This window comes from Protomyctophum bolini, assembly GCF_963924005.1.
Source record: "Protomyctophum bolini genome assembly, chromosome: 23".
Lineage (NCBI taxonomy): Eukaryota > Metazoa > Chordata > Actinopteri > Myctophiformes > Myctophidae > Protomyctophum > Protomyctophum bolini.
In genome coordinates, this window is record NC_137884.1 from 5,233,328 (window position 1) to 5,249,615 (window position 16,288).

The 16,288-nt window shown below is 44.8% G+C and overlaps 1 protein-coding gene across 1 annotated transcript in view; it reads right to left on the reverse strand.

Moving 5' to 3' along the window:
• Nucleotides 1-2,102: 2,102 nt before the first annotated feature.
• grm8a (glutamate receptor, metabotropic 8a) overlaps nt 2,103-16,288 on the reverse strand; it is a 252,876-nt gene continuing 238,690 nt past the window's right edge. Inside the window, exons 13-15 of the mRNA XM_080757178.1 lie at nt 6,339-6,479; nt 6,049-6,151; nt 2,103-2,669 (exon numbers count right to left, since the gene is read on the reverse strand). Coding sequence (XP_080613304.1) covers nt 2,620-2,669; nt 6,049-6,151; nt 6,339-6,479 — 294 coding nt within the window. The 3' untranslated portion in view covers nt 2,103-2,619. The remainder of the gene's footprint in view (nt 2,670-6,048; nt 6,152-6,338; nt 6,480-16,288) is intronic.

Consider the following 16,288-nt stretch of genomic DNA (forward strand, 5'->3'; position numbering starts at 1 on the left):
TATTAAATGACTGGAAGGCACCCTGAGCCAGCACCAAATGGTGCTGTTGACGGTAAATTAATTAAATTCAGTCTGAACAGAACCAAGGGTGACACAAAATCAAAAGCTTAGGCATGGACTTCCCCAGCCCAGGCTCTATGCCTGTCCCAGTCTACATCACAGTCTATGCCTGTCCCTATGGCCTGACTTACATCACAGTCTATGCCTGTCCCTATGGCCTGACTTACATCACAGTCTATGCCTGTCCCTATGGCCTGACTTACATCACAGTCTATGCCTGTCCCTATGGCCTGACTTACATCACAGTCTATGCCTGTCCCTATGGCCTGACTTACATCACAGTCGCACAAAACAGCAGGCCTCTCTCCAAAATACTTCCACCCTGATCCACCGTTGCCTGTAAATCGCATTAACAACAAAGCAGACGATACAAAAACTGAAGCATGTTCTCATAGGACTTGCCAAAGTGGGACCAAACGGTGCAAAACAAAGCAAAAAGACAAACGCAACACATTTATATGAATGACCGAATACGACAACAGAAAGAAAATATCTTTTCTACCTGAATTATAGCATGCTTATCTACTCGGCTTTGAAGATGCAGCATGGGACGGTCTGGTGGCCAACAACAGCGGCAGAATAATCCAATTCTATTATCGGAGTCTGGCTGGAGGAGAGCGCAGGAGGTAAAGTCATTTCCATTTTTATCTAAAGTTTATTGTGGGTGAAGTTGAAATACCCATAAGGTATATGAGAACACATACCTTTTTTTCTTTCTAAGTGCTGTGGAGGTAATTTAAGGATTAAAGTCACGCTGTGGAAAGAGTCGAAAGGCCCAGTACAATAGTATTCACCTTATTCACAGCCACTATACACAGCCACGGAGCCATAGACCACAATCTTGTTAATGTGTTTCTAGTTTGTGTTAGTAAAATTGATGCATAGTCTTCACAGCAATGGTTCAGTTACATTAACGATTCAACCTTGACCAGAAGGTTCATGCTGAATCTGTGTGTGTGTGTGTGTGTGTGTGTGTGTGTGTGTGTGTGTGTGTGTGTGTGTGTGTGTGTGTGTGTGTGTGTGTGTGGCTGTGTGCATGTGCGTGTGTGCGTGCGTGCACACACATCACACTGGAGAGCTGCTCAACTCGAGGTCCTCTGAATCTGTCATTTGGTCCTGCTGCCATGGCAACCGTAGCCAGTAGGGTGACCAGAATCTCCCTGCTGGAACTTCTCTGCGCACGCACGCACGCACGCACGTGTGGATGTGTACGGTAAAAGTATTCTACGACTGTAATGATATATGCCGTCCGTCTGTCTGTCTGTCTGTCTGTCGTCAGTACAGCTTGATTTGTCCATTAACAGTTTTTCAATTTACAATTTTCACAAAAGTTCCATAATATTTCAAATAACTTTCCAAAATTGCTAGCGCGTTATAGACAGATTTGATTCCGTTCATGGAATCAAAAAGCTTGTTGAAGCAGACAGTCTATGATGCAACTTTCTTTTCAGCAGTAATTCTAATGCATCATTTTGTCAAACAGACATTATCGTGCAAGTCATGACAGAGTACAGACAGATCCTGTGTAGGGTATTATGTCCAACACCGTCAGAACTCAGAAACAAACCAAACCTCGTGCAACTTCTCCAAAATCACAGCCGGCCAAATCTACACATTTGCAAAACATTCCTTTATTATAAATAGATTTATTCATCTGTTTTTTTTCTGTATAAAAAAACCAGCATGCTTCAAACCATGGCATTGTTACAGGTTCACGATTCCCGATAGGTGTACGACCCCAGAGTTACCAAGACATGGGGAGCAAAACACACTGGTGTCGGGATGCAGACAGGGCAATCCATCAGACAACAGCTGCGACAAGAATGAAAAAAAGTTGTCACGACCACAAAAATACAAGTAGAGAGTTAACGACAAACAGGTTTGAGTCTCATCTTAACCCTTTTTTTTCTCATGTTTTTTTTTCATAGAATCTTCTTTAATAAACTTTGTTCTCGTCTCTTAAATCTCCCCCCACCCCACAAAAGACACCCCCCCCACCCCCAACTCAGTCCTCTGTTGATTTTTAAATAGAACGTCTACATGGTTTAGTTTAGTATTTTTTTTCCTTTTGTTTTCACGTTTTATATATATATATTTTTTCGATAGATTTATTCATGTTGTTTTTTCCTGATCGACTGCAGGCTCCCTGTGACACGTCAGACATTCAATTTGCTTTCCGTTTTTATGTTTATTTTATTTTTTGTTTAAAATGTTTATGGTTGGCCCAATGAGCTGTGAGCGGCAGAAAAGAAAAAGAAAAAGCAGGCACACTGATTGGCTAATTGGTCTGTGTGGTCCCGCCTCTCACTGTGGCCAAAGGGGGTTTGATGCGGAACAATACAAAATGTCTCATGCTTGGTTGTCGGTGGGAGGAGCCCCCAGCCAGTTGTCCATCACTTCCCTTGAGCAATCAGCTGAGAGGGGGCGTGGCCTATTCTATGAGAGGGGGGAGGGGTGGACCCGCACTCTTTTCCTTTCACTTCTCCAGTCCCCTTTTCCTTCTCTCTCTCTCTCATCTATCCATCTGTCCATTCCTCTTCTCTGTCATCTCAGGTCTTCTCAGATGGCGTGGTTGCTGTAACTGACGTATGTCATCTTAGTTGATGAAGCTACATGGACAGAGAGGGAGAGCAGGGAGAAGAAAACCAGGGGGAGGGGGAGGGAGGGGGGGGGGGTGTGGGAGAGACACCGAATTGAAATATATTAGAGTGAGAAGATAATGGACAGAGAAATAAAGCGGAGAGAGAGAGAGAGAGAGAGAGAGAGAGAGAGAGAGAGAGAGAGAGAGAGAGAGAGAGAGAGAGAGAGAGAGAGAGAAAGGAGGGAAGAGGAGAGATGAGAGAGAGGGAGACTAGAGACAGACAAAGGGTGACAATCAGTCAAAAACATGCAAGAGAGAGAGTGACAGATATAGAAAGACTGTCATATGAGAGAAGATGTCTCCATAGACAGACAGAGGCCCTGTACACAGTCAAATCCCCATCCATCCACTTGGTTAGACTGTTCACTCACTGTCAAAGTGAAATGCCCACTCCGGATTTTACTGTTAGACACGTAGCTCATAGCAGCAGACCTCACGGCTTACGCCCCAATATGTACTTGATGGCGCGTCGGTGTCACGCGCCAAAAATAGCCGATCTAGGAGCTATTGTTATCAGATAATTTTGCAAGCATAAATCATGCTTTAGATCTGTATAGGCCTATAGTGCTGTTATCCTTCCCCTGGACTGTACTGCAATGTAGTCTTGTCCGTTCATAGTTTCACTGCATGGCCATTACCGTGCCACAAGAGAAGCAGGCAAAAATGATAGAAAAATGGCCCCCCGATTGAAAAAAATAAATAAAAAATGAATAAAAAGAAAGAAAGTCAATAATTTGAAAAACTGAATTGGAGTGATGCAGCACGAAACAGTCCCCCCCCCCCCCCCTCATCTTCTTTTCTTTCCTCTTTTTTTTCAATTATGAAAAATGCCCCCCGGCTCAGTATTGACATTTTCCAACGAAAAACAGCCCCTCTTGCAAAATGTGTGTGTGTGTGTGTGTGTGTGTGTGTGTGTGTGTGTGTGTGTGTGTGTGTGGGGGGGGGGGGTCTGGGGGCTTGTCATTGTTGCATAAAGGAAGTGTCCACGGCATAAGTTGCCAAACTCATATTAATTTGCTAACTTTTTCCACAGTGTGTGCACTACTGGGCCACGATGACTCAGCACTTTTTGGCTAATGAGTAAATAAATGAACTGTGACCCAGTTCCTCCTCTGACACAAACAAACAAAGTGCTGACTGGCAGGACGGGTTTGTGTGGCGGACTGGTGCCCGCCGCCTACTACCATTATGCACCTGCATGGATGTCCAGGCACACTCACCTGTACGCACACGCGCGCACACGCACACACACGCACACGCACGCATGCACGCACGCACGTGTGCAGTAGTGTGCACGCACGCACACGCACACACACACGTGATTTTGATGGCAGATTCTGATTTCGTTTTGGTCAATCTTTTGAATAAAATTCAATTTAGTTTCAGTTATGTTTTAGTCTAGTCGACTAAACAAGTCGACTTCATTTACAGTTGACTTTGGCGGGTCTTGCCGGTGTCGTGATGCCTGATTTTACATTGCATGCTGAAAATAGACGATCTATACAAGCTCACAACGCGTCATCCGTTTTCAGAGCGCAATACCAGAGCGCAACCATCGATTAGTTCTACTCCATCTCTTCTATATGCAAAATACGATAAGGGTATGGCAACTCGCCCACCTTTGCATGTATACTCGCCACTGCGCCATCTGTGAGCCAGTGGCATCGCTCTCTCCCTCTCTCCTTCCCTCAATCGTACTGGAGAGAAATATTCTGTGGCAATTTGAAAGGTATAAGGAAAAACGAAAGATTGCTGAAAAGGGGCCGACTTATTTATGAATGTTATTGCTGTACTTGTATGCTCATATGTTGTATCTATCTTCTTATCTATTAGATAGATAATACAAGCTTTCTGCCTGAGAGCAATGATATAATATGAACACACACACACACACACACACACACACACACACACACACATGCACGCGCACGCAAACGAATGCACACACGCACACAAAGTTGTGCCAAATGGTGACACGGACAAATCAGCGAGTGTTTTTCTTGCTCAGAATAGGTCTTTTCAAACGTGTACAATAAACCAACTCTCACCACTCCCATAAACAAACCAGTGTAGCATCTGTTTTGCCATGCATAAAACATTTGCAGAGAAATACCAGAAGTAATTTCTCTATGGGGTCAATAACATGGGGTCGCCTTAAAATCGTTTCATAATATAAGCATTGTAGTCCAAAAATAAACAAGCTGTCTCTGCGTTATTGTCAGGGAGGTGTCTCTGTATCGTTTGCGACAGTCACACTGCGTGAAAAGATGAGTTAACGGGCAATTATGGGCCCTGTATTTTGCCCGTAAACCTCAAGTTTAGCGGGCATATCAAGTAATATTGTTCGTTGGAAAGTTTAACGGGAGTTTCCTGTAATATAAACATTATTCCAAGCTTTTTGCGCAGTGTCAGCCACTCATGATACAGTCTGTTTCTAGCGAAAATGTAACTAATTCAGTAGCAGTAACAATAGCGTTTTCTCTCAGTCAGTTGATCCATATGAGTGAAAACGGCCGGGATGACATGTCTATTTTTCAAACTCAGTTATTAGATCTAAAATCCCCCTATGGGGATTAGGATTACATTGCAAATAAAAAGTACATGAACCCGTGGATTTTGCGCACTCTACCGATATTGACATCAGACTTCGGTTCTCTATGGGCTCCTCATAATATGAGTATAATACATTTATTTCATTGTAGTGAATCGTGACTCGAGTGGACTCGGTGGGGGAGGAGTCCCAAGTCCCTTGTTCCGAGACGGAGTCAAGTCCAAGTCAATTTAATGGCGAGACGAGACGGAGTAAATGGAAATATGGACTCGAGACCGGACTTGAGACGAGTCAAGGACACGAGCAGTGTTGTTTTCGTCGACTAAAACTAAGACGCAAAATGTTCGTCGACTACCTTTGTCCACTGACGAAAACTAAATGGAAACTAAATGAATACTAAGCTATGATGACTAAAACTAAGACTAAATATACTGACAATTTCGTCAACAAATAAAAACAACTAGTCTAAAATGTTAGGAAGGGACTAGTGGACAAGAGATCCAGTGACCAGCATAAGTCATGTTACCAGCATAAGTCATGTAGGGGACGTAACAAAAAATTGCTGCCAAAAACAACACGGGACTTGAGCACTACAACACTAATTGACAGGATCTTCTGAATATATGAACAATATGCCTGTATATGAACATGTGATGTAGGCTGTGTGTGTGTGTGTGTGTGTGTGTGTGTGTGTGTGTGTGCACGCGCGTGCATGCGCGCGCACGTTTATATATCCATGTCACACTACAGTACTTTATATGTTTACTTAGAAAAATCGGAGTGTTCTCTTACTCACTGTTGGTCTCCATGCTTTCACACAGCTCGGTCTTCACCTCGCCGTTGGGGCGGTCGCCTCCTTTCTGCAGTTTACCAGACATGGTGGCTGCCGTCACGATGGCCTTCATGACAAAACATGACGAAACAGTACAAATAAACAAACAGTTCACATAGCAGATATACCAGAGTACAAAGGTGCACATAACCGTTAAAGTGCTATGCGATAGGTCATAAAAAGTGCATGTGCATAGAGATAAAACAGTGAAAAGTGAAAAGTGCTTATCGTAAGGTTATGTGCACCTTGGTTACCTTGAAGCTGCGTTTGCGCTTGGGAACGTTCTGCTCTGGGTGGAGGAGGATGACGTAGACTTTAGGCATGTAGAGCATCCCTAGAGACACCGAGGCCGACAGACTCAGAGAGATGGTCAGAGTGGTGGTCTGGATGTACATCTACAGAGAGAGAGAGAGAGAGAGAGAATCATTTAATTGAATTTATGAAATACTTTGAATATGTTGGAATTCATTCAATTGAATGGTTTTTTGATTATTTTTGTACTTCACCACTTTTCAACCTATCTTCATATGATAGGTCCTCACTAATAATCATAAAATAAAATGGCACGATTTCTTTCTACTCAGTCTGTGTCTCAGGGCTGTGGGCAGTTTAGAAACCGCCTTCCAGTGACATCATCATTAGGCAGATCATTTTTTAAACAAGATTTTTTTCACAAAAATGTTTAGATTTTCATTATCGTGAGAACGATGGCTTCCATTTTCGCATTGCAACTTTTCAGGACTAGAAAGCCTGCAGTTTTTATTAGCTTGTATTCCCCATCGATGATGTCACTGGAAGACGGTTTCTGAACTGCCCACAGCTCTCCTGTGAGACACAGACCGAGTAGAAAAAGATTGCGCCATTTTTTTCATGATTATTAGTGAGGACCTATTATATGAAGATAGTTTGAAAAGTGGTGAAGTCTTTTCAGACTGTCTGCACACAAAGCATGTCACATGTGTACTGTACAGACAGCAGACAGTGGGAGAGAAACCGGTGCTAATTTAGCATTCAGACGATTGACTGTCAGAACACCGGAACGAGGACTGAGAGGAAGAATGAAGGCTACCTCTCAGTCTGTCTTTCAAAGCGGAGGTGGGGGTATAGGTACAGGGGGGGGGGGGGGGGGGTCCTGTGAGAGTCAGAGAATGACAGAGAGAGGAGAGTGTGGGCTATTAAAATAAAGAAGAGAGTAGGGATGGCGAGAGACGGAGCAATAGAGAGAGAGAGAGAGAGAGACGGACAGACAGACAGAGAGAGACCCTGACCAAACCGTACACTGTCAACCCAGGTTGAGGCAGTGATGAAGAAGACTATGACCTGACAATGAACAGAGGAGGGCTGTCAGACAGGAGAAGGAAGGCTGGACCATTACTGCCCACTTACAACTGCACCTGCCAGAGAGTCCCAATGCAGAGACGGCCCAGACACGACGACACCGCTCGGCTTCCGATTGCCTCGTCAGTGTCAGCCCATAATAGAATGTATTTTTCTCCGACTCCCGAGCGAGGTTCCTCTTTATTTAAAACGTCGTCTCCATGTGACCCTGGCTATATCGACAGCCGTGACAAAGTGCCACCGTGTTTCCAGCGCAGTGTTAACCCATTCTGAACGGGAACCCATTTTGGTGTTAGCATCTTTTTATGCTTTAGCTATTGAAAAATAGCAGATCTACAAGCTCATAGCGCGCCACCGAGTGGCGCGCTACGAGCTTGTAGGTCTGCTATTTTTTTTAAATCGAAGAAAAACTGACATTTTTATAGAATCTGATCTCAGGTCAGAATGGGTTAATCAGACCAGTGTGTGTCCAGTGGAAACCTCGTATGAATCTGATCTCAGGTCAGAATGGGTTAAACAGAGATCCGCTTTGTGCCAAATGCTTCTACATTATGGGCTAATTACCGTCAGTGGACAGAGGATTTAAAATGTTATTTGGACGGCTGTAACAGATCGGCTGCTCCACAGTTGTCCCTCTGCATGCTGTTAGACTCGCCACAGAAACACCCCCCCCCCCCCCACCCTGATTTATACTTGGTTGCGTGCCAGTGCGAGTTGCAACGTGAGCTTGTAGATCGGCTGTTTCGGGTGCGCGATAAGAATCACTACAGCAGGGGGGCGTGGAGAGTAATATACCCTACAAAATAATTACGGATCTACAAGCTCGAGCTTGTAGATCCGTAGCTACAAGAGCTTGTATATCCACTATTTCCGAGGCACAACCCCGCACTCTTTGGCTATAGTGGAGATGTGGTGTGAACGACATGGATTTCTAAACAAATTCATTAAGCGTTAAAATGCCGTGTTCACGTTCAGGAGAGTTCGGAAAAAAGGCAATTTTCCTGAACTCGGGTGTGACATGGAAAAAGGGGGCATTTTGCATTTCTTTCTATTCACCTATAGTATAAATGCTGCATTCGTGGTCTGGAGTGGGCGTGCAGTTATTAAAGACAGGTTCAAGGGCATGGGGCTGAAAGTAAACCCCCTTGGATGTCCATGTGTGCACGTGCCTGCACTACAGAGACACACAGACCCCCTCAGGCTATCAGAGCCGTGAACAATGACCAACGCTGCCAGGCCAAATGTCTTCATTCTGTAAGTACCCTTAAATATGGTCTTTTTGCTTAAATCACCGGAACATATCTTACTTTATCTTAATAAACTGACACACACACACACACACGCGCGCACACACACACACACACACACACACACACACACACACACACACACACACACACACACACACACACACACACACACACACACACACACACACACACACACACAGGAACCCAGGTTATGAGTGTGACTGACAGAGGTTGCCTAATTATAGCAGGATATATAATATATCACAAGAAACCAACGTTTTCAAATACAGTAGGCAACAGTGCACTATGTGTCAAAAAGACAAAACATGAATGTCTATACAGTTCATCCGAATGACATTTTGTAGCTGTTTTGCACAGATAAACTGGATATACAGTACGGAGTAACAAACGGTGGGACTTGATTAGGTCATCACTGTCAGGTCCAAATAACAACATAATTAGGAGAAGTCAAGTGTCGAGGGTCTGACAGACACACTCCACTTATATTATGTATAGAGCTTTAATGGATCATGAATGTCAACACACACACACACACACACACACACACACACACACACACACACACACACACACACACACACACACACAGAGAGGTGTTTGGCTCCCTGTGAAGCAGTGAAGTGTGACCAGACGAGAGCCAAGAGTGAAATATCACTGAAGAGCAACTGGTGCCAGATGGTCAGTCACGCTCACACACATGGCCACGCGCACACATATGCATGTGCTGCACACATACGCATGCACACACACGCTACAGGCACAAATGCACGCGGATATTACACAAGTGCCCAGACCCAACACACTTTAAATACACACACCACCAGCACAAACTTGAACACACATGGTTACCCTGCACTGCATGCAGGAGAACAGCCATGCAAACACAGATGAGCTGGAGAAAGACTCATCACCACGAGGCGTGTGTGCATGTGTGCGCACGTATAGTATCATCATCTTGTGAGGGCCACATATCCCCGCAAGTGTAGTAGAATTTGAAGAATATAGACAAAGTCAAAGTCAAACGATTTGTCACACACGTTACCGCAGTGAAATTTGTTCTCCGCATTTGACCCATCTCTTGGAGCGGTGAGCCCCAGCCAAGAAGCGGTGAGCTGTAGCCGTGCACACAGGATAGTCGCTCAATGTAAACAAACCAGACCATCCCAGAAGTATGGCGATGACACATTATGCGACCAAATTTCACTGAGGGACTGCCTGGATGTTTTAGAATTTTAGTTTTTTCATGTCATATGAAAGCAGGGAACCATAGTTTCAAATTGGCATAATATTGGTTGTTCAGTTTGACCCACCAGTTTTGGAGATATGGCTTATAAAGTAATGTCTTGCAGACATATGGCTTATAGAGTAATGTCTTACAACCTAGCTAGATGTTTAAGCATTTATTTCATATTTACATGTCAATTTCAGCTCTGACACTTATTCCAGACATGCTCTAGTATGTGAAGAGTCTGCCTGTGCTATTAACTAATTTTGAAGTTTTCCTCCTCTGGTGAAAAGCTGCAATTTGCGCGATGGCAGGCTCTCAGTCAAATCTGGTCACATATATGTTGACGCCCCCTCAAGGATATTTTGGTACTCCCTATAGCAGCCTGGAGGAGGGCCAAAGAGACGGACAGAGAGAGAGAGAGTAGGGGACGTAATGAAAGATAATGAAAGCACATAGTTGGAAAGGAAAACGGAACGAGAGAGAGAAATATGGACAGGCAAACAGAAAGGGAACGAGAGAGATGGAAGCAGAGAGGAGAGAGGGGTTGAGAATGAGACGAGGGGAGCATGCAGAGGCAGAGAGAGACAGAACGAGGCAGGGAAAGAGAGAGAGAAGGAACGAGACAGACATGGCAATGATCAAAGAATGAGAGAAATAGAGAGTCATTATGACAGAGGGAAATCATTAATTAATGATAGAGAAAGATGGAATGTGAAAGAGATATGAATGTGGATAGGTGAATGTGGACACGTGCACGGAACACTCTCTCTCACACGCACGCACAGTAATCACCCGAGTTTAAAGCCAGGCATTCAGACATCGTGTGTGTGTGTGTGTGTGTGTGTGTGTGTGTGTGTGTGTGTGCATGTGCACTCAGCCTCAGAAAGTGCGCTGACAAGTTAACGTGCGCTGACAACGTGCTAATTCCATTCACACAACACTGACTGAATCCAGTCAACACACTTAACAAAATGGAGCCCTAATGTCCACCCCAGTGTCTGGCTGCCAGCTCAACAACCTGCCTGTGTGATAATAAGTGATGAACTCTTCACCTACTGTACATCCTACATGAAAACGTGCAATTCCCGTCAGTTGGTCGGTCACCCCAGGCATGCCTCGTGACATCCTCAGGGATGGAGATCCCTGGTGTCAGCAATATTAAGCCCATATATGGAGATCCCTGATGTCATCAATATACAGTATAGGCCATGGCAACTCTACATCTGACCTCAAACCCTTAGATCTCCATATACAGTATGGAGCTGACCTGTTCTGACATTCCATATAATGTTGATCTGACCACATCAAACCCTGTACACTCAAGACACGCTCCATATAATGGCCAGTACAGAATTCATTCCAGATGTTGATCTGACCCCCCATGCCAAAGCGCCAGCGCTCGCCCAGCAGTCTGCTGTCACCCAGGCTCGCTTCTCGCCCTCAGGCGTCTTACTGCTTTAACACAGCTGTGTCTGCAGATGCTGGCCTGTTAAGTGAGTGTTTGTGCGCGCATGTGTGTGTGTGTGTGTGTGTGTGTGTGTGTGTGTGTGTGTGAGTGTGTGCGTGCGCCGTGCGGACAGTATGTATATATATATATATATATATATATATATATATATATATATATATATATACACAGTATATACTGTATATATATATATATATATATATATATATATATAGATATATATACAACCCAATGTTCTCTCATACCCAAACAACACCTCCCCTCCTTCAAATATGTCTCTATTTTTAAACGTAATTCATAGTTGCTTTTTTTTGTATCTGTCTATCTGCCTTTCTTTCTGCAAACGACACCTGCCTTGGGCGGCAGAGAGCTAGCCAACATGACAGTGAGACAGCTTTACCAGTTGTAACCACTTAAACCCCAGCATCCATATGCTGGGGGGTTGGGGGGGGACATTTGCCCAAAATGGACGACATCCAAGCTCACAGCAAGCATGTCGTGAGCTTGTAGTTTGTGTAGCTATTTTCAGCGAACGCTTTCACCACAATAAGGACTGGGTTTGAGTGGTTGAGACGAGAGGGTTTTAAGTGGTTCGAATGCAAACCGAAGTTTCTGCCGCATTGCCAAGTGGTTGCAAGTTTCAACTCGTCTTGCCGCAAAGCTTTGGTCTGAACTGGTCTGGTCCGTTTAGTATGTGTATGTGTATAGGCGTGCATGCATGCGAGTGCATGTGTGGGTGTCTATTGTGTAAATAAACTGCATGTGTGGCAGAGGCGTCTCCATACGTACCATGCCTCCATGTTGGGGTGCTGTAGTTAATTGGAATGGAGTATTGTGTAAGTGTGTGTGTGTGTGTGTGTGTGTGTGTGTGTGTGTACGCGTGCGTTGTTAGTGTCTTCCCACTCCATATCCCTGCTATATTATCTGCTGGGTCTCTTTCCCTCTATTGTTCTGAAAGCTGGTCTCTCTTTTCTTCGATCTCTTCCTTCGCTCCCCCCTCAGACTCCCCTCCCCTATCTCGTCGTTCTTTACAGATTGTCAGCTCATTATCTCCCGACTCCAACTGAGCAACAAGCGGCAGGCACACACACACACACACACACACACACACACACACTCTCTGTGACACCAGAATCGCTGGGCCTTTCACTGCTGAGCACTTAAACAGCTTATAGAAACAGTAAAGCTGTGCGTTGCGTGCGTGCGTGCATGTGTTAAATGTTGTTTTAAGTGTTAAATGGTGGAGTACTTGCTACTTGCTTTAAAAATACTTCATTAAAAAGTGCATGCTTTCAGAGATGAATCACTATTCAAAAGTACCGATAACCAGTAAGACGCCCCTAGCTGAGGCCGAGAAGCGACGAGGTCGCGCTGAAACAACAGAGCTTCTTAATGCGGTTGAGAAAGCAGGAGTTAAACTATTAATCTGGTGTCAGTGAGGTCAGATGTAGAGTTGCTGGCCGGCTCATATGCAGATCTAGAACGTCAAACCATGGCTATCAGGGGTTTAAGTGGTTTTATATATTTTTTTTTTTATCCCACGATTTTGTAACCCATTTTTCACCCCTGTGTCAATCATCTACTGTGATCCTGGGCTCTACACACCCTCCGCCAACCTGGGGAGAGCAACGGACTTAACTCATGCTTCCTTCATGCTTGAGTGTCCAAGTTGCTCCTTTACACCTGACAGGGGGGAGTTTCCCTGGTTGGACGTAGTGCGTGAAAGGAACACGTTATTCCAACCAGTTCCTTTCCCCTCCATCAGGCGCCCCGGCTGGCCAGGGGGAGGCAGTTTAGAGATCAGGATTACTGCATGTTTTTGTGAGGGTACCTACCCTAGGGGACACGGGGAGAACATGCAAACTCCACACAGAAAGGCCCTTTCGCCAACCCCCGCCTTCGGGTATGGGCACTGATGACGCGGAGGAGGAAACACGCCGCCAGCACCCACAGTGCCCCGAGCGGGAATCGAACCCAGGACCTTCTAGCTGTGAGGCGACAGCACTACCAACTGTGCCACCGTGCCCCATTTAAGTGGTTTTAATACACAATGTATGTTATTACAAAATAAATAATCGGACACCCAAATCTTCTTGTCCTTTTCCCTTCAGGGGTCGCCACAGCGAATCACCAACTAACTTCATGTCCTCTTTCACTACATCCATAAATCTTCTCTTTGGTCTTCCTCTGTAGGCCTCCTGCCGGGCAGTTCCAACCCTCAGCATCCTTCTACCGATACTGTATACTCACTATCCCTCCTACTGTACGTGTCCAAAGCATCTCAGTCTGGCCTCTCTGGCTTTATCTCCAAAACATCCGACATGCGATCCTGATCCCATGCCATCCTGATGCTATATCCTTGTTACTCCCAAGGTTAATTCAATAAGGTTATAGGAAGCGAAGACCGTACAGTGGACTCCATGTTGCTCCCTGGAAGGAAAGAAACATGCACAATTGAGACCAGGAAGTTGTACTTCAATTGCGCATGTTTCTTGCCTTCCTCCGTACGGTCTTCGCTTCGTAACCTTATTTAATTAATGTATGGTTTAGTCTCTGCTACCTCCAGCTCTGCTTCCTGTCTTTTCCTCAGTGTGACTGTCTCTAAACCATACAACGTAGCTGGTCTCACCACCGTCTGTAAACCACACAACGTAGCTGGTCTCACCACCGTCTGTAAACCATACAACGTAGCTGGTCTCGTTCACCTTCCCTTTCATTCTTGCTGATACTTTCCTACCACACATCAACACCTGACACTTTTCTCCATCCATTCCAACCAGCTTGCACTCGTTTCTTCACCTCTTTTCCACACTCTCCATTGCTCTGAAATGTTGACCCTATAAGTACTTAAAGTCCTCCACCCAAAGTAATTGCCAAACACATTGTGTGTGTGTGTGTGTGTGTGTGTGTGTGTGTGTGTGTGTGTGTGTGTGTGTGTGTGTGTACACGTGTGCACCAGTCCAACACCGGCATTAGTATTCACAGCTGGACAGTCTCAGTTTAACAGATTGGGTGTGTGTGACTTGTAAAACAGGGCTAATATATCTGCGCTGTGTGGCAGGCTCTGACAGACACGCACCAGGACGAGGCTAAACACCGTTAAATCGTTAAGAGGACCATATTTTAGACGCATCGCAACCTTAACCTGTCACTGCAGCCTGCAAGAATAGTCTAATGCTGAGCTGACACACACACTTACAACAATTATGACAATGCAGACTGCACACTATCTCTCTCACACACACACACACACACAAGACAGAATTTTCACATCCAGTGGATGTGATCCAGTGGGTTGTCACAGTCACACTGTCATCCCTTTTCCCTAGTGATCTAAGAGACCAAGACCAAAGGCATCATTTTTATCAAACCCACTTCAGATAAAAACACACACACACACACACACACACACACACACACACACACACACACACACACACACACACACACACACACACACACACACACACACACACACACACACACACACACACACACACACACACACACACACACACACACACAATTTTAATTTGACAGGTTTCGGCACATGACCTTCATCAGAGCAAGTTGAAATGCATAATATACACAGTACTAGGGATGTGGCCGATTAATGGCCGATTAATTAAAGGTAGAGTAAGTGATTTCACTTAATTCAAATATTATTATTTTTTTGTTTTGTTGTGATAATCCTCTCTACTATAGAGTGTGCTGACCATATAAGGAGTTCCTCCCTGTCCCCAGTTAACCCCTGGGGGTCAAAAAACCTTAAGTTTAAGGTAACTCTACCTTTAAATATTGTGAGCTTAGATCTGTTCAAGCTGTTACTTTGGGCTTGATTATCTGTAAAGACAATCGGACCGGCTAATGAGTATCATTTGTGGGGTCCTTGACATGACAACGTTTGGGAACCACTGGTCTATGTACTTAAAATGTTGAGGTATTTTTTACTTTACTGGAGTATTTCACAAAGTGTTGCATTTCTCACAACGTTGATCTCCTACAGGCCATAAGAACAACTTTGAAACGAAACAGTGACTGTTTTACAAACAACTGCCCTTTCCAGACCACCAATGCAGCATTTACTGTGGTGAAAGAAATGCAAATGCCACTCCTTTTTTTTTTTGGCGAATCGGTTAATTGGCCAAATACAGTACAAGGAATTTGACTACCTGCATTGCTCTCAGATGCAGAAAAAAGTAAAAGATGCAATCTACCATTCATTAGCAATGGAAGCCATGCAGCGAGATGACGCTGCAAAGACACAATGATGCATACGTATGTAGCCGCTCCAGAGCTGCTCCAAATGATACTCCCAGTCGTCTTAGCGTCGTCGCGTCTGCCCGTGTGAACGCAACGTTAAGGTGAGCTGTGGGATCAGAGCAAACGGATCCCACCGCTCACATTATAGAGCCACGATATTGTCATGTATAATGATAACATTGCACTTCTTGAACTGTCTCATAGTCTAAGCAAAAACCCAAGAGGCACTTCAGAGACGCCTAGATACTCTTACGACACGTCCTCCCTAACTGAACATACGACACAACAGGAGGTTGTAATCCTTTCAAACCATGCTGTGGACTCTGCTCGCGCACGCACGCACAGTTGTGTACTCACACACACACACACACACATACATGTGCACATACAATCATAAATGTATACTGTCACACTGTAGTAGTGAGATATAAACCACAGTGCTGTCTCTCACCACACCAGTCTCGCGTTGCCAGTAATGGGAATGTTGCACCAACTTGGGAGCGTACTATACTGTAAAGTGTAAATGGCCACATACATACATGGGAACAGCCAGGAGTCGGCTGGGCTCGACGTGCTCAACCCACAGCCTGTCTGGTCTCATGTGCACGGTGGTGCGAGTCTGTAATCCATTGGATT